Genomic DNA, 22698 nt, shown 5'->3' on the forward strand with positions numbered 1-22698 from the left:
GTTAATTGGCTTCTGTATTTTTCATTAGTGTGGATGCCAAAGTGGGAGAACTAGTGTGAATGGGCGATCGATGGTTGGCATGGACTTGGTGGGCCAAAGGGCCTGCTTCCATGCTGTATTTTTCAACCAATCAATCAGCTCAATTGATCAATCAACCGCACCATTTTTCTTTTTCTGATTCATGACTCCAGTTATTAAATAGTTTCTCCTTTTTACTGCCCACTCGCCTCAGTTTTACCAGGATGCCTTGATGTTGTATCCCATCAAATACCTTTGTCATCCTCCTAGTTCTACAATTCAGCTCTTTGGTCCATATTTGGATTACGGTCTAGAACATAGTCATTCTGAAAAACCCTTAACCAAGCATTAGTGAGGAGGTTATTGGTGAGCAAGTGCTGCTTGAAAGCACAGTTGATAATGGCTTCCACCACTTTGGTGATGACTGAGGAGTGGTTGGGTAGTAATTATTTACATCATTGATGTCAGTGTTGCAACTCTGCTTGGTCAGTGTGGCTTGGGGCTCAGCTAATTCTGGACTGCAGGTCTCCAGTGCCACAGCTAGGATGTAATCTTATGCCCTAGCCTTCCCTGTGTCTAATACTGTAGCCATTTTGTGCTGAGGCTCACAGATCCCCTTGTTTGGTCATTTCACAGATGAACATTACGTGCGGCCCACATGCCTTCCAATTGTTAAGATCGTTAGAAGATTGACAACTGGGGAATTTACTGTGCTTTAATCTATGAAGATTGATTGGTTGTGATTAGATTATATATTGTCAATGTCGCAGTCTCAACAGGCAATGATCATACAAGGAAAAGGCCAAAGTCACCTGATCCAAATTCTGACCCTGCAACCTGCATAATGGCATCAATTGCTCATCAATGGGTCGTAAAGTTTTCCCATGGGTGGAATCGTACTTGGATCAAAACATATTTTTGAGAGTTTACTTCCTGCATGTGAAATCTTATCAGCGTTTTAAAATCTCACGCACACTGGTACGGGTCGGGGAGGTGCAGTACTAAGCTTGAAGGTTAAGAAATTAATAATAATTCCTGGCAGTGAACGTCAAGTACCAGAGGCATATTCAATGTCTATAACCCCACTCTGACACCAGTTGGAAGCAGAGTGGAATATCTTATGATAGAAGATCCATAAAATGTATAAGTCTACTCCCACTCCTGCAAACCAAATAGAATCATTCTAGCATCCAAGTCGTGCTATGGTACAAGATAATGCAGCCAATGGAATTTTCAGATACTCCTTTTATTTAATCACCATTTTATAAATTCCTCTTTTCCAACTCCTTGTGCTGCAAATTGCCACTGTTTCGAGGAAAATTAATCCATCTTAATACAATTGTTTTTTGCCTTGCATGAGGGCATGTTACTTACTAACACAGCCATAAGATTTGCATTGGGTTCAAATTCCAAGCTGATTGCAAATTCAGCGGTAATCAGTAACAAATTAATCCTCACGATTGGAATGGCAATTGTAAGATTAACCTCACTGTGTTTTGATCAATCTGTCAGATTCTAGAAGAGGTTGATCTGTTGTATTGCAAAATGTAACTGAGCAGGAATCATTTAAGGGCCTGTCCCACTTGGGCATCATTTGCGTGTCACGCAGATGGCAAGCGAAGATTTTGTACATCCCAAAATCCTGGGGCACCGCACGCGACCGTGCGTCACTGCCTACGTCACCGCACGCCTAATGCGCACAATGACGCTCGCGGCGTGACACGTAAATGATGTCACGCAAATGAGGAGCAAATGACTCCCCAAGTCGGAAAGGCCCTTAACTCTGACTGAAACATTATAGAAGGTACACAAAAAAGCTGGAGAAACTCAGCGGGTGCAGCAGCATCTATGGAGCGAAGGAAATAGGCAACGTTTCGACCGAAACGTTGCCTATTTCCTTCGCTCCATAGATGCTGCTGCACCCGCTGAGTATCTCCAGCATTTTTGTGTACCTTCGATTTTCCAGCATCTGCAGTTCCTTGTGAAATATTATAGAACTGGTTACGTGCTTGGGATCATGTGTGACATTTGCATTGGGCCTAATACAGTCGCTAGTGATTAATTTATAAGGACTGATGATGTAATTGTACTGGAAGGAATATCTTTTTAATTTATTCATTCATATTGCTGGCAAGCCTAAGATACATATAGTTGTGTTGTAACGCAGGCTGCCTTAATCGAAATCCAGTTTAGTTTTGAGATACAGAATGGAAACTGGCCTTTCAACCCACCGAGTTCATGCAGTCCAGCGATCATCCCGTACACTAGCACTACTCTACACCTTAGGGACAATTAAAAAAAAAAATTCTGAAGCTAATTAACCTACAAACCTGTACATCTTTGGATTGTGGGAGGAAACGGAGCATCTGGGGAAAACCCATGCGGTCAAGGGAAGAACATTCAAATTCCATAAAGACAGCACCCGTAGTTGGGATTAAATTCTGGTCTTTGGCAAGGCAGCAGAGAGTTGTAAGGCAGCAACTCTATTACTACACCACCAAACTGCCCTTAATGGATGATGGATTAGGAACAGTATTTATATTATGTTGGCCGCGCTGGTTATATCATGATGGGGGAAATCTTGTTTATAGTGGTACTTTGAAGGCAACTATAGCCTGTTCAATATTATGTGACTTTCTGTCATGTGAGGTTCCTTGGGAACATAACTATCATGTTATAGCACAACTACTTGCAAGTTTGTATGTTGTGAACCATTGAGACAGGCCAGGCAGCTTTAAGATGGAGGGGGGGGGAAATGTTTCCTGTGTTACAGCAACAGACTCGATCAAACTGAGAATTCCATTCAGCCTCCATGGTGATACTGGTGATCCAAATAATTTGTTTTCCAGCCAGAAGTATCAATTGATCTGGGGAGGGTGAAATGGGGGAGGAACTGAAAGAGAGAAAATAATGTAATGATTGTATATTCCTCAATTAATGTGCAATTTTTATTGGCAGAAATACAAGAGGTACTGGGCTGTGCTGAGAGGGAACGAGTTATTCTTCCAGGTGACCAGCAGGGATCCAATGGTATGTTACTGTGTGTTACTGTAAGCTAGTCCCCCACACCATCCATTTTGTAGAAGCCTCAGTAAACAACTTATTGCATGGTTTGATTTTTTGTTATTCTTGTGGCTGGAATGAGGTAGGTGGGAAATAGCAGGGGGAGAGAAAGTAAGTAGTTTGTATGGTTTTGCCAAGATGGAGTATCTTGGGCCTAATTTTGCTCGTTTGACCGACGAAGGATATCCAGAAAAAAGGACACACAAAGTGCCAGAGTAACAAGCAGCATAACTGGGTGAGGGAGGGTCTCGACCTGAAACATCACCTATTTCTTTTCTCCAGAGATGCTACCTGACATACTGAGTTACTCCAGCTTTCTGTGTCGTTGCATCAAGCAGCATGGCTGGAAAACATGGATGGGTGATGTTTTGGGCTTGAATTCTTCTTCAGACTTTTCCAGCTTCCTTTGCATTAGTTACCATTTTATTCACCATTTTGATTATAAAGGCACTATTGGGTCTAGGAAAGGAATTCTTAAAAATGACTGCAATTAAAATAGGCGAACACATTTGAGCTCTTCTCATTAGCAATTCTTGCATTCCTATCCATTAATCCCAGAAACCATTCTACACTTTTGTGTTGTCTTGGTATAATCTTGTCCTTCGCTTGTTTGGCAGCTGCTGTTTTTAATTTAATGAAATAAAATGTCATTAATATTGCAGCCATTATTCGAGGAAGTAATGCTGTGATAAATGAACTTGCATGGATGTTTGCAGGGGTGGCTGTTGTAGTTAAATTGTTCACCTTACTTCATGTTGTATTACACCGCCACATAGAAGGCCTTCATCCCGTTGAGCCTATGCTGGCTCTCAGATCAATCCCTGTCCTTATTTTCCTACAACCTTGTGTTCTTGAACATACCCTCCAGACTGCGACAATGACCACCATCCACCTTTACTCAGAACAATTTATAGTAGCCAGTTAATCCACAAACCAGTATCTGAGAACCTGTCCAGCCAAACCCATGAGTCCTACAAGTTCATAAGTTATAGGAGCAGAATTAGGCCATTCGTCCCATCAAGTCTACTCCACCATTCTATCCTGGCTAATCTATCTTTCCCTGTCAACTCCATTCTCCTGCCTTCTTCCCATAGCCCCTGACACCCTTGCTAATCAAGAAATCAGAACATTTGCATGGTATAATTTGTAAAGCACATAATATCATAACTACCAAAGTATCTCATTAATGACAGACAAATGTTGTTTGTTCTCTGTTTCTACCTTTTTCCTTCTTGCTATTGAGGGAGTGCACCGCAGGTTCACGAGCTTAAATCCCGGGATGGTGGGACTGCCATCTGCTGAGAGAATGGAGCGGCTGGGCTTGTATACTCTGGAATTTAGAAGGACGAGAGGATATCTTATTGAAACATAAAAGATTATTAAGGATTTGGATACGCTAGAGGCAGGAAACATGTTCCCGATGTTGGGGGGAGTCCAGAACCAGGGGTCACAGTTTAAGAATAAGGGCTAAGCCATTTAGAACGGAGATGAGGAAACACTTTTTCACACAGAGAGTTGTGAGTCTGAGGAATTCTCTGCCTCAGAGGGCGGTGGAGGCCGGTTCTCTGGATACTTTTAAGAGAGAGCTAGATAGGGCTCGGGGAATATGGGGAAAGGCAGGAACTGATTGTGGATGATCAGCCATGATCACATTGAATGGCGCTGTTGGCTCGAAGGCACCCATAATAAATTCACTTTCCTATTTGTTTGATATATACTTTTACTCTACCGCTGTGCAACCCTGCCACTGGTCTTCAGGAAACAAGAACTTTACTTTGTGCTTTTATTCCCCGTTTATAAAAATAAAGACAAAGTTTCAACCTTCTTTGCCTTTTCATTTATATTATGAACCTTTATTTTTCAGTATATTGAGAAAATCAATCTTGAAGACTTCATGTCTGTGGAAGACGATAAAATCTATAATAATAACCGACAACACGTCATGATCTTGAAGATGAAATCTGGAGACATAAAGTTAAAGGTAACATTTTGTCCTTGTGTTGACCCTCATGCTTTTTGACCCTCATGGTTTACATACCAAGTGAATAGTTATTTTAACCAGTGATCTTGCAGCATGACATAAAGACAAAATAGTAGTAATGCTCATCAAATCAGGCAGCATTTGTGGAGAGAGGGGAAAATGGAGAAAGGGTCTTCAGTCAATGACTTTCATTAAATTGGACAAAGGGGAAGAAAAATCTAGCATATTTTAAGTTCTAAAGAGGGAGTAGCGTTGAGGGAAACAAAGGTTCGTTCCCAAGGTAACCATTCCCTCAACTGGTCCTTTGTTCACACTTCCATGACTACTTTTTGTTCCCTATCTCACGGCACTTTTGTCTGTTGCCATAGGAGATGCAACATACACCCTGTTACTTTCCTACCTACTCCTACTCCTGAGATGGGAGTCATCCAGGCTCCCAAATAGTCCATCCAGGTGAAGCGTTTTAAAGTGCATGTTTTGTCTCCTTTTCCCGTTCTGAAAGAGAAGAAAGTATGGAGAATAGGTTTGTCCAAGTGATACAAACATTGATGGAGGATACTGAATGCTTGGTATCACAGCTGACCTGCCTGGTGGAGGTGTAAATAGATGGATATGAATAGGAGCAGCTTAGAGCAAAATCAAATGTTGGAACCACTAAATAAATACAGAACATGGTTGCTGGAAATATTCAACAAATCGAGCAGCTTCTGTGGAGAGAAAAACTAATGTTACAGGTGGATGATCTTTGATCAGACCTGACTAGTTCCGACACCAGCAAGAAATGCTGGTTATCTGAAATTGTTGAATTTATTATTGTGTTCCAACAGTTGCAATGGATTCAGACAGAAGATTCCTTGAGATTGAATTGGGATTTGTTTGAACTCTCATAAGGTCATAAGGAATAGGAGTAGAATTAGGCATTTGGCCCATCAAGTCCATTCCATCATGGCTGATCTATCTCTCCTTCCTAACCCATTCTCCTGCCTTCTCTCCATAACCTCTGACACCTGTACTAATCAAGAATCCATCTATCTCTGCCTTGATTATTTAGGAAGGCAAAGATGGAAGACAGTGTAGATAGAGAATTGTGACTGGAAAATGGAAGATTGAGAGAAATCCATCTCGTAATGGAGAAAACATGCAAACAGAAATCAAAATTTATTTAAGTTTGTGGGGTTTTTTTCTCCACAGGCAGATACTTTGGAGGCCCTAGATCAATGGAGAAGCTTCATTCACACAGTTACAAAGGTAAGTCAGTTCCATTGCCACTTTAGTTATCCTAGATAAATGGTGAAAGAAAATATTGCTTTATCCAATCAGGTGCACAATTTATGTTCATGTGATAGGAGCAGAATTAGGCCATTCGGCCCATCAATTCTACACCACCATTCAATCATGGCTGATCTACCTCTCCCTCCTAACCCCATTCTCCTGGCTTCTCATAACCCCTGACACCCGTACTAATCAAGAATCTATCTATCTCTGCCTTGAAAATATCCATTGACTTGGCATCCACGGCCTTCTGCGGCAATGAATTCCACAGATTCACCACCTTCTGACTAAAGACTAAAGTAATTCCCAATGAAAATGTTGTAGGATATAGCTCCCATTCTGAAATACCTATTTTGGTGATCTTTTCCATGCTCTACATGAGTACTTAGTTTGGCTTGAATGTTAAGTCAGTCGGATGGAATTGGAGCAAGCCAAATGTTATTCATTTATTCATCAGGAATCAGAAGAAACATTTAATCTTGTTTTCTTTCATCTTTCTTCAACTGGGAATATGAATGTCACTTTTCAAAGTGTACTGAAAGAGATGCTAATAATTTTCTTAGTTAAAGGGACAATTTAATGACCTCTATTTGATCTTGGCGGTTTGCAACTGTGATCAATTGTATGGATTTTTTAAAGTTCCAGACTATTGTTCTTCATGAGATAGGCCATTTTGAAATGAAATAATACATTCAATCAATCTATCATAAGTGTCACAGGAGTAAGGCAACCCCCATTGCTCTAAACTTGAATGTTTAAATTACAGTAAGGTTATCAGTAAGGAAATACAATTCATTAAATTGTTGTGACTGAGCATGTTGTTTGGTTCTGAATGTTGTGGTGTGTATTGGAGTCTCACAGTGTGGAAACGGGCCCAACTTACCGTCACCGACCAGCATGCCTCGTCTACCTATCCAAAGACCTACCTGCTTGTGTTTGGCCCGTATCCCTCTCGACCTTTCCAATCCATGTACCTGTCTAAATGTTTCTTAAACATAGCGATAGTACCTTCCTCAACTACCCCCACCGGCAGCTCGTTACATATATCTACCACTGTATGTGTTTAAAAAAAAAAGTTGCCCCCAGGTTCATATTGAATATTTTCCCCCCTCACCTCAAACCTACTGTATGTTTTCTGGCTCTTGATTTCCCCTATTCTGGGTAAAAGACTCTGTGCATATACCCTACCTATTTCTCTCATGATCTTGTACACCTCCAAGATCGCCCATTATCCTCCTGCACTCCAAGGACTAAAGTCCTAGCCTGTTCAACTTCTCCCTATAGCTCAGGCCCTCGAGTCCTGGCAACATCCTCGTAAATCTTATCTGCACCCTTTCCAGCTTCACATAGTGACCAAAACTGAACAAAATACTCTAAATGTGACCTTACCAATGTCTTGTACAACAAATGTGGCCTAACCAATGTCTTGTGCAATTTTCTCTATTATAGCTTGAGATTCCCAACCAGGTTCTCCTCCCTGGACAGATTCGGAGACTTCAGGAGGTACTTGAGCAGGAGACAAAACAACGCCGAATGTTATGGTCCTCTCCACCACCCCTGCCACCACCACGATCAACAACTCCAGAGCTTGATCAAAACAACTACGATGATGTAGAAAACGACCGTCTGAGGTACCTTTCTAGGTGTTGAAAGGAAGTGGGATTAGTTGATGTTGAGGGAGGTAAAAGGGGGATGAATTTCTCCTGAACCCGTTGCATGTCCATTTCATTTTTTTTTGTTTTTGTTTTTGTTTTTGTTTGTTATGCTGTCTTCTGCTATGTTCAATTCTTTCTGCCCTGTGGATTCCCTTCATGCTCATCACTCTTTGGTCAATCACTCGCCTCAACGGTTTTCAAGTATGCACCTTGTATGCTCTTGTAAGAAGAATATTGAATCCCAATCCAACATTATATTCTCCCATATACGTTAAAGGAAAGCAATGTAAATCAGCAGCATCCTGTCCTTGTCAGCTCAACCATGGTGCCCAACTTTAATTTGATCAGCAAAAGCTACTAGTTGATCCTGGTGAGTTCAATGATCATGTGGCACAAAGATGAGAAGGTTAGTTTAGACTAATTAGGGGTTGTCATCATAATGCGATTATCTGGACTTCAAACCCAAGATTGCATCGTGCTTCCAAAGTATTTGTATGAAAATCTCCCAGGCTTCTGTTTAATGGCAGTATTGGCCTATTTGTTATGAAAGAGTTAACTCCTCTACATTAACTAAGGGAGTGGTTATAGAGGCATTAAATATTAATCATGTACCTTTATTCGAGTGGATATTTTCCAGTTTAGTTGACCGCTATCCTTTTAAACTTTTTTTTGTCTCCATTTCTTCCAGCTGTTTCTATAAAGTCTCAAGGATGGAAGCTGAGAACCTGCTGGCAAAAAACAAAGAATTTGGAAATCTGTTAATGAGACCCAGCCATGGTGACCAGAACCTAGCCATTACAACACGACAAGTAATCAACAAGTAAGGAAGGAATTATGATCAGTGCATCAATGCATCCTCTAGCGACCCAAAACAAATTGCAACCGGTTGTATGCTAGCAATCATTTAACACTTTCCTGGTTGTGTGGAGAAAAAGGATACCTACAATTTTCTGCATAATAGTACTCCACAAGCAGCTCCAAACTACAAAACAATTAACTAGAGCGAAGCAGCGCCAGAGACACAGGTTTGATGCAGACTACAGGTGCTGTCTGTACGGAGTTTATATGTTTTCCCTCTGGGTTTCCTCCAGGTGCTCCGGTTTCCTCCCACACATCAAAGACTTGTAGTAGTGTATGGGTGATCACTATTCGACGCAGACTCAGTGGGCTGAAGAGCCTGTTTCCACATTGTATCTCTAAACTAAACTAAGGTTCTAGTTATCTTGTTCCCTTTATTTTGTTTTCTTACTATCAAGGCAGTCCCTTGGGTTCTGATGTGAATGAGGCCAATGTGGGTTGACTGTACATCTGATAGGGGTGGGTTGGTGTGTGGTTTGTGAGACTCTGTGCACCTACAATAGCTTCTGATGCTTGAGGTTCTTAACTGATCCTAATCTTAAATGCTATCTCTCCACATTGAGCGATTGTGAACCAGGGAGTGAGTGGGCATGTTGTATTTTTCAAGAGGGCTTTGGGAACATATTCGAATATTTTCCTCTGTCCACGTGATAATCTCCTCCCATGATGGAACTTGAAATAGCTTGTCTGTTTTATGAGTCTGCTGTCAGGCAAGCAAATTATGTGGCTTACCTTTACAGAGCTCAAGAGTGTATTGGGTACTCATTCAACCCTAATGTGAATGCATGCTTGATGTACCTATAGAGTGTAACTGAACCCTTTCCAACATGAAAAGAAGGGTCTCCACCCAAAACGCCACTTAATTCCTTTTCTCCAGAGATGCTGCCTGACTTGCTGAGTTACTTGAGCATTTTGTGTCTATCTTTGGTGTAAACCAGCATCTGGTGTTCCTTCCTACACATGAAACCTGCCATAACTGATTTTACAATGTGAAACATTGGAAATTATGTTATTCACCATCTCTACTTAAGGAAACTGTTCAAATATCCTAAACACTGGAGGCTCCAATTCCAGGAATATGTTAATTGCGCATTCATCAAAGGTTAAAACCAAACGATTAGATAATGTCAAGCCTGGGCGGTCTGGTTTTTATAACTGCAAAGGGAAGGGAAAACTGTGTTAAGGAATTGAGTAGCATTGCAAGCGATGTGATGGGAACATTGGATAATGGTCAAAGAATGTTAGAAATACCATTTAATAAATGTGTTCCATTTCAGCATGGCAATCGTAAACCACTACCGGATAAATTGTTTGGACAGTGGTTACATCATTTACATTGGTAATGGCGTAAGTAAGCTTTTGAATAATTACTATCTCCTTGCAATCATTTTGAGTCTATATGATTCAGCTGAAGATGAGACTTTCAAAATGTTTCTGGATCAAAGAGCAGAAGGATGACTGCGTTTATAGATTGAAATGAGGGCAGCATTGGTAATTTGGACTTAAAATACCAGCAGTGCAAAGGAAGAAAATGTCACCTGGCACTTTAATGCCATAATGGTCATCCAGTAAAATATGATCTGCAGGTTGGGTAAATTGGGATTTGGGGATTCTGCACCCTTTGGCTGAGTAACCTTCCGATACGACACATAGAATCTCTCTCTGAGAATAAGCACTGAGGTGTCAGAAAATAATAACTTGTGGAATTATACCCAGGAAGACAGCCATCCATAGAGCAGAAACGGTGGTTAAAGTAACTTTTTCAAGTTCATTATTGTATTGTTGACCAATTCTGGCCCAGTGTTGATCCTTGAATCCATCACAGTAGAGTCTGGGTGTGTGCTACTTTTGCACGGCATTGCCTCTATGTCACTCTCAACCTTCTCAAATGGCCAAATAAAAATTCCTTCTTGCATCTCCACCATTCTACCCTCCATGACAGGTAATGCCTTCTGATTTCACTCCCCACGGCACATCTATTTGGTAACTCACACATAATACATTTAGTGTAATGATGAAATGAAGTGATTCATCATTGTTTCACTCTAATAATTGTGAACAATATCTAATGAACATATGTGCAATCTACTATATTGCAAACCTGCCAGGCTGCTTGAGCGGGCTATTAGAAAACTTTGGTACTGAGCCGCTTGAGAATATATTTGAGCAGATGAACAAATTCTTAGTTATCGGGCAGGTATTAAACACAAGAGAACTTCTAAGGCTTGGGAGTGAATTTTCGAGCTTATGGTCTTGCCAGCTGCTGCCAAGGGCCTCTAACGTAGTGAAACATTTAGGAAATGTTGGCATGATTAGGAGCCCAGAATTGGAATAATGGAGGCATCTTGGAAGGTTGTGGGGCTGGGTTAGTTTACAGAAATATGTTGGGATTTGAAAATGTAGGTGAGACTTTTAAAATTACCTGACGAGGAGCTGTTCATGAGGGGAAAAGAAAATTGATACCTGTTTTTTATGTCTTAAACCATATCTGCTTGTGACCTTCCTGATGCCATTTACAATGTAATGTAACTTGCAATGTAAATACAACCTCTTTATGACAATGGTACAGTTGTAGTTTGCAGTACAATCATGCAATTTGTGTTCTGGTATTTTCCAGATCTTGTGCAACAGTAGACAGGAGATCATCGACTATTTTATTCAACAGACCAAAGGAATTCTGAAGCCTTTAGAAATACCGGAGGACTACGAAATTAATCTGAGTATGTTTTGTCCTTTAATTCTTAATGGATGTTTTGTTTTTTTTGGCAACAATTCATTTAATTGACTAGGGTTCAATATTGACGTGCCAAAGGAGGAAAGTATCTTTAATCTCCCCTGTATGAACTATTCCCTCTTTAAATTTCCTGAGGGTGGATGCAGGAAGAAAATCTATCGGGAGAATCTGGAACTAGGGGTCACCCTTTGAAATCAAGGAGGGTGCCCATTTAAGATAGAAAATAGACAACTTTAAAAATATTCTGTCAGCGGCGCTAATGTCTTTGAAAGTCTCTCCCTCCAAGGGCCACGGAGGCAGAGTCTTTCAATGTTTTTAAGGAAGAAGTGGATACATTTTTGACCAAGGAGTACAAAAGAACATTGGAAATAGGTGCCAATGCGAAATTGAGGTTGCAGTTAGGTCAACCACGATCTTATTAAGTGGCAGAGCAGGTTTGAGGTCAGAGACCTGCTCCTTTGTATTTCGTAAAAATATTGCTGCAAATACTGGGTTTTGGGTCATCTTACTTCTAGATGTTCCTTTTTGAGTAGTATGAATGATTTATAATTAAGGGCATGCCTGTATTAACTAGTATTTAACTAAGTGATAGCGGTACCTTGGGGTGATAATGCTCAAAATTACTGTACCCATATAAACACTTGGTGAAATGAATCTACTTTCCTTCACAACCCTGTAAATACACACAATAATGAGTTGAGTTATTTAGCTCACAGCACAGTACAGGAGATCCCACAGCAGTTGACAAACTGACTGTAGAATTGTTACAGTATGTTTAACAGCCTGATGTTTTTGGGGGGGAAAAGCTGCTCCTAAACCTTTGCATTTGTTTTCGGGCACCTGTACCTACATCCCAACGTGAAAGTGTGGCCAGTGTGATGTGGGTCCCTGATGATGTTGGCTGTCTTTTTGAGTCGGTGGCTCCTGTAGATTTATTTAATGTAGGGAGGTCAGATAGACTGGATAGTATTCATTGCTTTTTGCAATCTTATTTGTTCCTGAGCATTCGAGTTGCTGAACCAGGCTGTGATGCAAGCAGTTACTATGTTCTCCACTATCCACCTTTAGAAGTTCTAGAGAGTATTTGTCAACATGCCGAATCTCCTCAATCTTCTAAGGAAGTGGAGCTGTTGATGGGCTTTGTTTACGAAGGCATCAATGTATTGGGTCCAGGACAGATCTTCAGAGATATGCACTCCCAGGAATATGAAGTTTTGAAGTTGAGCACCTTAATTAATGTTTATGATGGAGTGTGTACATTTCTTTTAATATTTATCTGTATTTTATTCCCTTTGGCTTCCGATCTTTGTGAGAAGGGAGGTGATTTTAATCTTGACTGACAAAATACTGATCAAATCGACCATTAGCTATACAAACAGTGTGATTTTACTTTCAATTGACTGCATGCAAACTGGCAGCTGATCTAATTGTATTTGTTTTGCATTAGGAAGGTTTGATTAAAATTACTTGCTTCCTTATATTTTCCCAACTTCCTACTGACAAAGGGACATTCAAGTTGGGGACCAGCTTGATAACATTGCGATACTTCTTGTGTTCACTGTAAGCTGCATGCTGGTGTTAATTTCCATTACTCCTACCTTCAGGTATTGTGGTGGAAGACGCTGAAAGTGGAGAACTGATTCATCAGAAGCTGCCTACAAGCCCAACATTAGAAATTAAGACATTACGTCAACTAGGTGAGCATAATAGTTATGTTAGTCTAGTTTGATGATGGGACCAGGGTCAGTATTGCCTCTGAGAAGACCAAGGCTTGATGGCACTGGACCTGTACCTACTGGAGTTTGCAAGGATGAGAGGACACCTCCTTGAAACTTACACAATAGTGAAAGGCTTGGATAGAGTGGATGTGGAGAGGATTTTCCACTAGTGGGAGAGTCATCTAGGACTAAAGGTCATAGCCTCAGAATTAAAGGACTTTCCTTTAGGAAGGAGACGAGGAGGAATTTCTTTAGTCAGAGGGCGGTGAATCTGTGGAATTCTTTGCCACAGAAGGCTGTGGAGGCCACGTCAATGGATATTTTTAAGTCTGAGATAGATAGATTCTTAATTAGTATCATGGATTATGGGGAGAAGTTAAGAGGGAGAGATAGATTAGCCATGATTAAATGGCGGAGTAGACTTGATGGGCCGAATGACCTAATTCTGCTATCACTTATGACCTTAAAAGTTATTCTGACCATGGACAAACAAAGATAATGAACAAAGACTTTTAAACTCAAGTTATTCCAGATTAGAGAAGACACCTCTGAGGAAAAAATGTGTGCAAAGGAAATCTGCCATTTGAAGTGGTCATGCAATCTGCCTTTTCCTGCTCGGACTCCAGGCAAACGTCTACATAATGTTTCATGTTCACTATCCATCTACCCTTCTCACTGAAAGTTATGGTTCCTGCAATGATCATATTTCCAATCTTACTTCGCAGTTAAAAGGAAACTAAATCCGAAGAAGCCTGCAATTATCGAACCAAAAACATGTAGCCTCGACAACAATGGCAAGATTTTATTTTGAGTTTCCAAACTGCACTGTTGCATGTTATTCACATTTTTCGGGGAGAATTTCTCCAACATGCTTTGTATTTTAAGTTTCCAGTTTTCTCCCACCTGCTTGACACTAACAAAGGTTCATGTGAAAGCTTTGATCCTAGTGGTCAGTTCCCATGTAGCCAAGTCACGAGTGCCATGATTTTGACTGCCAACTCTTCTACCAAGACCTAATCCTTGTGATTCCCAACTGAAATTCTGACCGCTATTCCAATTGTCCCATGCCTTTTCCTTGAGTGTTGTGAGCAATCAAATCTATAGTTTAGAACATAGTACAGCACAGAAACGGCCCTTTGGCCCACAATATGTGCCAAACATGATGCCAAGTAAAACTGATCTCATCTGCCTGTGCATGATCCCTATATTCCTTGCACTTCCATGTGCCTCTTAAACTTAAATGGTAGCCCCTTGCATAACTATCCTGGCACACGTCCTCTATGGAGGGCAAATTTTGAAATGTTCCCTTATTGACTGCCATGAAGGGCATGTTGTTTTCCTGGGGTCCTTGGTCCACACTCCAAGATGGGGCACTAAGTCTGCTTTGAACGTCTTTGTTGCATTCATGCAAAACAAAACGCCACATAATGATGCTGTTACTCTGTGTTGATCTACCCAAGTAATAACTTTGGGTGTGAGAGCTACTGTGCATTATCAATGAGAAGCGGGGGGGGGGGGGGGGGGGGGGGGGGGGGGACTTTCTTAAAAAGTAGGATAACATTAGCTACCCTCCAATCCACCGGAACTGATTCTGAATCTATAGAATATTGGAAAATGATCACCAATGTGTTCATGATTTCTGGAGCCACCTCCTTGAGTACCCTGGGATGCAGACCATCAGACCCTGGGGATTTATCAGTCTACCCAATACTATTTCTCACCTAATGCAAATTTCTTTCAGTTCCACTGTCTTCCTAGATCCTCTGTCCTCTAGTACATCTGGTTTAATAAAAAAAGCAGTACCCTTTAATTTCCAAAAAACGACCAAAATGTGCTTATTAGCAGTGTTTCATATCTTGCATCAGAATAGATTTCTATTCATTGGGAAATGCTTGTTTTTCTAAGTTTTTTTCCTTTGGAACAAGAAGAGTTTGGAGCCCCATCTGGTGGACACATCATTCTTCTCTTTGGTGAACGCAGGTGGTAGGAGGAGAGACTGAAAGGACATTTTTAAGTGTTGGAAATCTGTGGTTTAAAAAAAACCCTGGGAACATGTTGGAAATACTGGGTTTTGCGGCATCTTTGGAACGAGAAACCGTGAACGTTTCCTGTAATAGCAAACCCACCTCTTGTCTCAGTGCAGAAATCTATGATAATTATTCCTCCTTTACTATTGTATCCTACTGGTGATTGGTGACAAGAATATTTGTATGGTTAGAGGAATGTCAGAAAATTAATTATACAGATACTGTGTTGATTTATACAATTAACCTTTGGTCCTTGGGCCTTGTGTGGTGCTGTGATTTTTTGATTGAATGGATATGAATGTCAGTAGTCTCAGCTATGTCTAATAAGAATTAGATTTTAGGGGTGGCCCAGAATGACTCCTCATCAACTCATTCTCTATCGAGATGTACTTTGTTTCAATTATGTTATTAACCAAGTCCAGCCAATAGATGGCAGATAGCATATCTGCCAACAAATGGCAATATCATAAAGCATATTGGTGATTTGCTTTTCGAGGTGCGTTTTGATATATTTGGGATGGTTTGAGCTGGGTCCCAATGGCTACGATCCCATGGCACAAAATTAATTTGTTGCAAACTGTTTGAAATTGTACATTTAACATTGGTGCTGGAATATGAAGGTTTTGCATATTAAAAAATCTTTGAATGTGGCATGACAGGTTTGGTAAGGTGCACAGTGAATTCTTTTCTTCAAAAACAAAGAGATAAGACATTTGTACGGTAAAAAAGGGTTGGTCATCATAACTGCATTTATGAAAAATGCAATTGTGCTGCATTTTCTTCATTGTTAAGTACTAGACTACATTGAGGGTGGACGAAGCAGATTGGTTGATTACTATAAGAAGTGACATGACATACCAAGTAACTGGCAGGACCATGAGAAGAGGAGGAGGAGGAAATTGGCATTAATTATAAAGTTCCTTCAACAAGCTCTCCCAGACACCAGGGACTGAATGGTCTATTACAGTATATTACCATGTGGTTTTCTAAAGGCTTGTGTTGTATATCACCCTGCATATTAAAATATTTTATAATTTTAAAATCTAAATAAAAACAGCGAGTGGGATAAGTGTAGATAGGCATGATGGTTGCCATAGACACCGTGGGCTGAGAAGGCTGTTACTATAATGTATAACACTATGACTATTACACTTTTGTGAAATCCAGTTAATACACAAAGTAAGTGTCAAATAGGGATAAGGAAAGTCAATAAAATGATCTAACTATAATGTGGGGTAATGTCTAGTTCCTTCTTCCATAGTTGCGTGATATGAATTCCAGAAGATGGCAAGGTGGAGATAGCTGATGCAAACCTTTTGCATTTCTACCAATAGTTAACCCAGTCACTTTGACCACACCCTTTAATATTATATCTTCAAAATGAGCTTAAACCTTTATTAAATAGCCCCACCCTGTTTTTTTCCATTCTAACTATGTACACCAAGTAAAAATTGTTTTACAGTTGCATCTTAATTTCACCATTCCCACCCTCTTAAGTATAGAAAATCTAGGGACTAGAAGTTGTAGAATGGGGAATAAACAAAACCATAGTCGCCGCTATACTGGATGGTCTAATGTTTTTAAAAAAAAAGGAATTCTGCCCTATCCCATGGGATTATAGGGTCATAGAGATAAAATACAGAAACGGACCCTTCAACTCATCAAGTCCATGCCAACCATCTTTAAACTCATTCTAATCACGGCAAAGCAGAGAAAGAAGAATTTGGGGGGCGGTACAGTAGCACAGCGGTAGACTTGCTGCCATTCAGCGCCAGAGACTCGGTGTTATCTATATGCTGTTTGTACATTCCCCCTGTAACCGCGTGGGTTTTCTTCAGGTGCTCCGGTTTCTTCCCACATTCCAAACATGCAAGCTTTGTAGGTTAATTGGCTTTTGCAAATTTTCCCTAGTGTGTAGGATAGTGCTAATGTGCAGGGTGCTCGCTGGTTGGCATGGACTCAATGGGCCGAAGGGCCTGTTGCCACGCTGTATCTGAAGTCTAAAAAAATAAAAAAAATAGTAAATAATAATAATAATAATAAAGCACATGGTCACAGGGCGAAAATGCTAATTCAACACCGCACCCGTGTCATGGTTGAACCTGGTTCTCTGATACAGTTAGGCAGCAGTTCTACTAACTGCGTCACTGTGCTGCATTACTATGGTGATGAGCTAGGATTTATCTGATGTTCTTCCTGCTAGTTGCTAAAAACTGGCAATCTGGCACGCAGGATTTTGTCAGTGCCAGAAGGGCAGATGTCCAAAACTATTTGATTTCAGTCCTATTAATACAAACAGTTTTATAATTTGTTATGTTTAGGATGCAACGGAGAAAGCTAAGATTATTTTTCACTGAACCAGATGAGTTTAAGGGAAGAATGTAGTAACAAGCAACTGCAGATGCTGGTTTACAAAAAAAAGAGACAAAGTGCTGGACAGGCAGCATTCCTGAAGATAGGTGACGTTTTGGGTCGGGACCCTTCTTGAGACTGACGGGAACCAGGGCCCTAGTGAGTTTAAGGACAGCAGGGGTCAGGATCAGACAACTGTTTCTCTGTTTATCATTGTATTCTTGGGGAAAGAATAAATCAACTGAACTTTTCATCCCGTGCATAAATTGGATTTGTCCTGATCCCGGACCATTAAAGTGTCGGGAATTGTAGATGCTCTGCAAGTATTTATGTTGCCCTTTTACAATTATTAAGTAAATATAAATAAATTGTAGCGTCACTCTAGAAGATACTGCTTCAAACAAAAGGAGACATTGACTAAGAACACCATGGATGTGCTGTTTTCTTGAACATCTGCTTTTTCGTTTCTTATGCAGGAATGGCTAAGGAAAAACCACGAACATGTCTAAAAACTGAGCCACAAGCAAAGCCTTCTCAGCCCATCAATCGTCATGGATTAATGCAGGGTGAGTGGAAAGGATGGGTAATGTGGGCATTGGGATATCCTTGTTTGTGACATCCCACCAAGATCTTATTGTGGCAAGTGTGCAGATCTTCATCTGCCAGGGATACGTGCCGTATAATTTGAGGATGGAGTTAATGAATTCCACAATATTTTCTGTCAGTGAAATTAGTCGAGGGAACCTTCTGAAAGCCCTTAACCTCCCATCTCAAATTTCATCTGATAAAGATTCATGAACCACAACATCTGTTTCACAGTGGCCAATAGCACTTAAAATCCCAACCTAACTTAAGGTGTGGCACAATGGTACAGCTGGCGAAGAATGAGTTTGAGGGCTGTCTGCGTGGGGTCTGCACGTTCTCTGTGTCTGTATGGGGTTCCAGGAGCTCCCATTTCCTCCCGCACCCCAAGATGTGTGGTTTGGTAGGTTAATTGACCACTAAGTTCTTTACCAGTAATCAATGGAAGAATTTGTGAACAATTAGAGGGCAGGCAAGATGACTAAAATGGGACTGGCATAGAATTAGTGCAAATGGGCGCTTAATGGTTGTCTGGAACTCGATGGGCTGAAGGACCTGTTAACGTATGCTGCATGACGGATGCCAGTGAGTTAGCTGATATTACAGTGCACACTTCAACATCCTTGTACAATAATTACACTCTTCTTTCATCCAATAGTTTGTGCCTCTAACAATTTTGAGCGCACGACATTTAAATATCGTTGCATACTTTCCTCTTTTAAAAAAAACCCCCCCAGCAGGTTTTAGTATAGATCTGGGCTTCTCTGAACTGTTTGTTGTAGTGTGCATGCCATTAATGCAAAGGGAAAACACCTCGAAGGTTGGAGTTGTACTGTGCACAAAAGGTGGTTGTTTAGAGATACAGTATCATCCCATTCTTTAACACTATCCTACACACTGGGGACAAATTAAATTTTTTACTGAAGTCAATTAGCCGACAAAACCGTAGTATGTAACGATATTTAAATGTCGTGCGCTCAAAATTGTTAGAGGCACAAACTATTGGATGAAAGAAGAGTGTGTAATTATTGTACAAGGATTTATGTTGCCCTTTTACAATTATTAAGTAAATATAAATAAATTGTAGTGTCACTCTAGAAGATACTGCTTCAAACAAAAGGAGACATTGACTAAGAACACCATGGATGTGCTGTTTTCTTGAACATCTGCTTTTTCGTTTCTTATGCAGGAATGGCTAAGGAAAAACCACGAACATGTCTAAAAACTGAGCCACAAGCAAAGCCTTCTCAGCCCATCAATCGTCATGGATTAATGCAGGGTGAGTGGAAAGGATGGGTAATGTGGGCATTGGGATATCCTTGTTTGTGACATCCCACCAAGATCTTATTGTGGCAAGTGTGCAGATCTTCATCTGCCAGGGATACGTGCCGTATAATTTGAGGATGGAGTTAATGAATTCCACAATATTTTCTGTCAGTGAAATTAGTCGAGGGAACCTTCTGAAAGCCCTTAACCTCCCATCTCAAATTTCATCTGATAAAGATTCATGAACCACAACATCTGTTTCACAGTGGCCAATAGCACTTAAAATCCCAACCTAACTTAAGGTGTGGCACAATGGTACAGCTGGCGAAGAATGAGTTTGAGGGCTGTCTGCGTGGGGTCTGCACGTTCTCTGTGTCTGTATGGGGTTCCAGGAGCTCCCATTTCCTCCCGCACCCCAAGATGTGTGGTTTGGTAGGTTAATTGACCACTAAGTTCTTTACCAGTAATCAATGGAAGAATTTGTGAACAATTAGAGGGCAGGCAAGATGACTAAAATGGGACTGGCATAGAATTAGTGCAAATGGGCGCTTAATGGTTGTCTGGAACTCGATGGGCTGAAGGACCTGTTAACGTATGCTGCATGACGGATGCCAGTGAGTTAGCTGATATTACAGTGCACACTTCAACATCCTTGTACAATAATTACACTCGTCTTTCATCCAATAGTTTGTGCCTCTAACAATTTTGAGCGCACGACATTTAAATATCGTTGCATACTTTCCTCTTTTAAAAAAAACCCCCCCAGCAGGTTTTAGTATAGATCTGGGCTTCTCTGAACTGTTTGTTGTAGTGTGCATGCCATTAATGCAAAGGGAAAACACCTCGAAGGTTGGAGTTGTACTGTGCACAAAAGGTGGTTGTTTAGAGATACAGTATCATCCCATTCTTTAACACTATCCTACACACTGGGGACAAATTAAATTTTTTACTGAAGTCAATTAGCCGACAAAACCGTAGTATGTAACGATATTTAAATGTCGTGCGCTCAAAATTGTTAGAGGCACAAACTATTGGATGAAAGAAGAGTGTGTAATTATTGTACAAGGATTTATGTTGCCCTTTTACAATTATTAAGTAAATATAAATAAATTGTAGTGTCACTCTAGAAGATACTGCTTCAAACAAAAGGAGACATTGACTAAGAACACCATGGATGTGCTGTTTTCTTGAACATCTGCTTTTTCGTTTCTTATGCAGGAATGGCTAAGGAAAAACCACGAACATGTCTAAAAACTGAGCCACAAGCAAAGCCTTCTCAGCCCATCAATCGTCATGGATTAATGCAGGGTGAGTGGAAAGGATGGGTAATGTGGGCATTGGGATATCCTTGTTTGTGACATCCCACCAAGATCTTATTGTGGCAAGTGTGCAGATCTTCATCTGCCAGGGATACGTGCCGTATAATTTGAGGATGGAGTTAATGAATTCCACAATATTTTCTGTCAGTGAAATTAGTCGAGGGAACCTTCTGAAAGCCCTTAACCTCCCATCTCAAATTTCATCTGATAAAGATTCATGAACCACAACATCTGTTTCACAGTGGCCAATAGCACTTAAAATCCCAACCTAACTTAAGGTGTGGCACAATGGTACAGCTGGCGAAGAATGAGTTTGAGTGCTGTCTGCGTGGGGTCTGCACGTTCTCTGTGTCTGTATGGGGTTCCAGGAGCTCCCATTTCCTCCCGTACCCCAAGATGTGTGGTTTGGTAGGTTAATTGACCACTAAGTTCTTTACCAGTAATCAATGGAAGAATTTGTGAACAATTAGAGGGCAGGCAAGATGACTAAAATGGGACTGGCATAGAATTAGTGCAAATGGGCGCTTAATGGTTGTCTGGAACTCGATGGGCTGAAGGACCTGTTAACGTATGCTGCATGACGGATGCCAGTGAGTTAGCTGATATTACAGTGCACACTTCAACATCCTTGTACAATAATTACACACTCTTCTTTCATCCAATAGTTTGTGCCTCTAACAATTTTGAGCGCACGACATTTAAATATCGTTGCATACTTTCCTCTTTTAAAAAAAAACCCCCCAGCAGGTTTTAGTATAGATCTGGGCTTCTCTGAACTGTTTGTTGTAGTGTGCATGCCATTAATGCAAAGGGAAAACACCTCGAAGGCTGGAGTTGTACTGTGCACAAAAGGTGATTGTTTAGAGATACAGCATCATCCCATTTGTTAACACTATCCTACACACTGGGGACAAATTAAATTTTTTACTGAAGTCAATTAGCCGACAAAACCGTAGGTCTTTGGTGTGTGGGAGGCAACCAAAGCACTCGGAGAAAACCCACAAACTCCTGCAGTCATCTTATTCAAAGACTTTACTCAAAGTAGATTTGAACATATATTTGTCCATTTCTTAATACCATATCTGTCTCTGCATTAGTCAAAAATTCTGAAAAGAGGGGAAATTTACAATTTAAAAAAAAAAAATTTAAACCATTTCTCCACCAGATGTTAACGAAGAGCTCAGCAAAATGTTCGAGCAGAAAAGGGCAGCAAATAGTGACTGAGAGACTTCCTGCGCGGGTCCATTTTCTTTCATGAATCAGAGGTGAAGAATTTGAGTAAGAGCTTTACAGGTGACATGCTTGAGCATGTAGCATGTAGTATGTGACTTTCAAAAACTGACTCGTTCAATGATAAAATTTTGCAAAAGCTGTATATTTAATCTTGATTCTGATGCACGGTTTGATCATTTGTATTCATGGTACTTCTAGTTTAATGATTGTTGTATCAATACTGATTTAATTGAGAAGTATGTCATAATGCAGTATATTTGTTAAAGTGCCAGGAATGAATGGGATGCCCAACCTGGACTGTAAACGGGAAGAGAAAATGTGGAGGTTAACAAATCAAGTTTACCTGCTCCACAAACACCCTACTGCACATGACCAGATTCCCACATTAAACTTTTCATTAATGCCTGTCAATATAGAAAATATCCTTTTTTTCCCCCCAGGGATTAAATGCTATTAAAACAACAGTTTAATGAGCCTTGGGTGGAACACACCTGCTCTAAAATTGGGTGGCTCCAGGAATTTGAAAGGAGGGAATCAGTCTTGGCATGTATATATTGTAGGAAGTCAAGAGGGGATTGGTATTATGAGGTTTTGTTCAATTGGTTGGTTGGGGGCAGAGA

At 40.6% G+C, this 22698-nt stretch overlaps 1 protein-coding gene across 3 annotated transcripts in view; it reads left to right on the plus strand.

Annotated features, from left to right (window-relative positions):
- Positions 1-22111, plus strand: part of LOC116989331 (signal-transducing adaptor protein 1-like) — a 77914-nt gene extending 55803 nt beyond the window's left edge. Inside the window, exons 2-12 of one of the 3 annotated variants that reach the window (XM_033046597.1) lie at positions 2977-3048; positions 4946-5062; positions 6254-6310; positions 7784-7965; positions 8678-8809; positions 10125-10194; positions 11465-11567; positions 13186-13278; positions 14025-14093; positions 18155-18244; positions 22011-22111. In XM_033046597.1, the coding sequence (XP_032902488.1) occupies positions 2977-3048; positions 4946-5062; positions 6254-6310; positions 7784-7965; positions 8678-8809; positions 10125-10194; positions 11465-11567; positions 13186-13278; positions 14025-14093; positions 18155-18244; positions 22011-22069 (1044 nt within the window). In that variant the 3' untranslated portion in view covers positions 22070-22111. The remainder of the gene's footprint in view (positions 1-2976; positions 3049-4945; positions 5063-6253; positions 6311-7783; positions 7966-8677; positions 8810-10124; positions 10195-11464; positions 11568-13185; positions 13279-14024; positions 14094-18154; positions 18245-22010) is intronic. The other 2 variants (XM_033046600.1, XM_033046598.1) reach the window with 2 other exon arrangements.
- Positions 22112-22698: the final 587 nt, after the last annotated feature.

Source organism: Amblyraja radiata, chromosome 29 (genome assembly GCF_010909765.2).
Source record: "Amblyraja radiata isolate CabotCenter1 chromosome 29, sAmbRad1.1.pri, whole genome shotgun sequence".
Classification (NCBI taxonomy): domain Eukaryota; kingdom Metazoa; phylum Chordata; class Chondrichthyes; order Rajiformes; family Rajidae; genus Amblyraja; species Amblyraja radiata.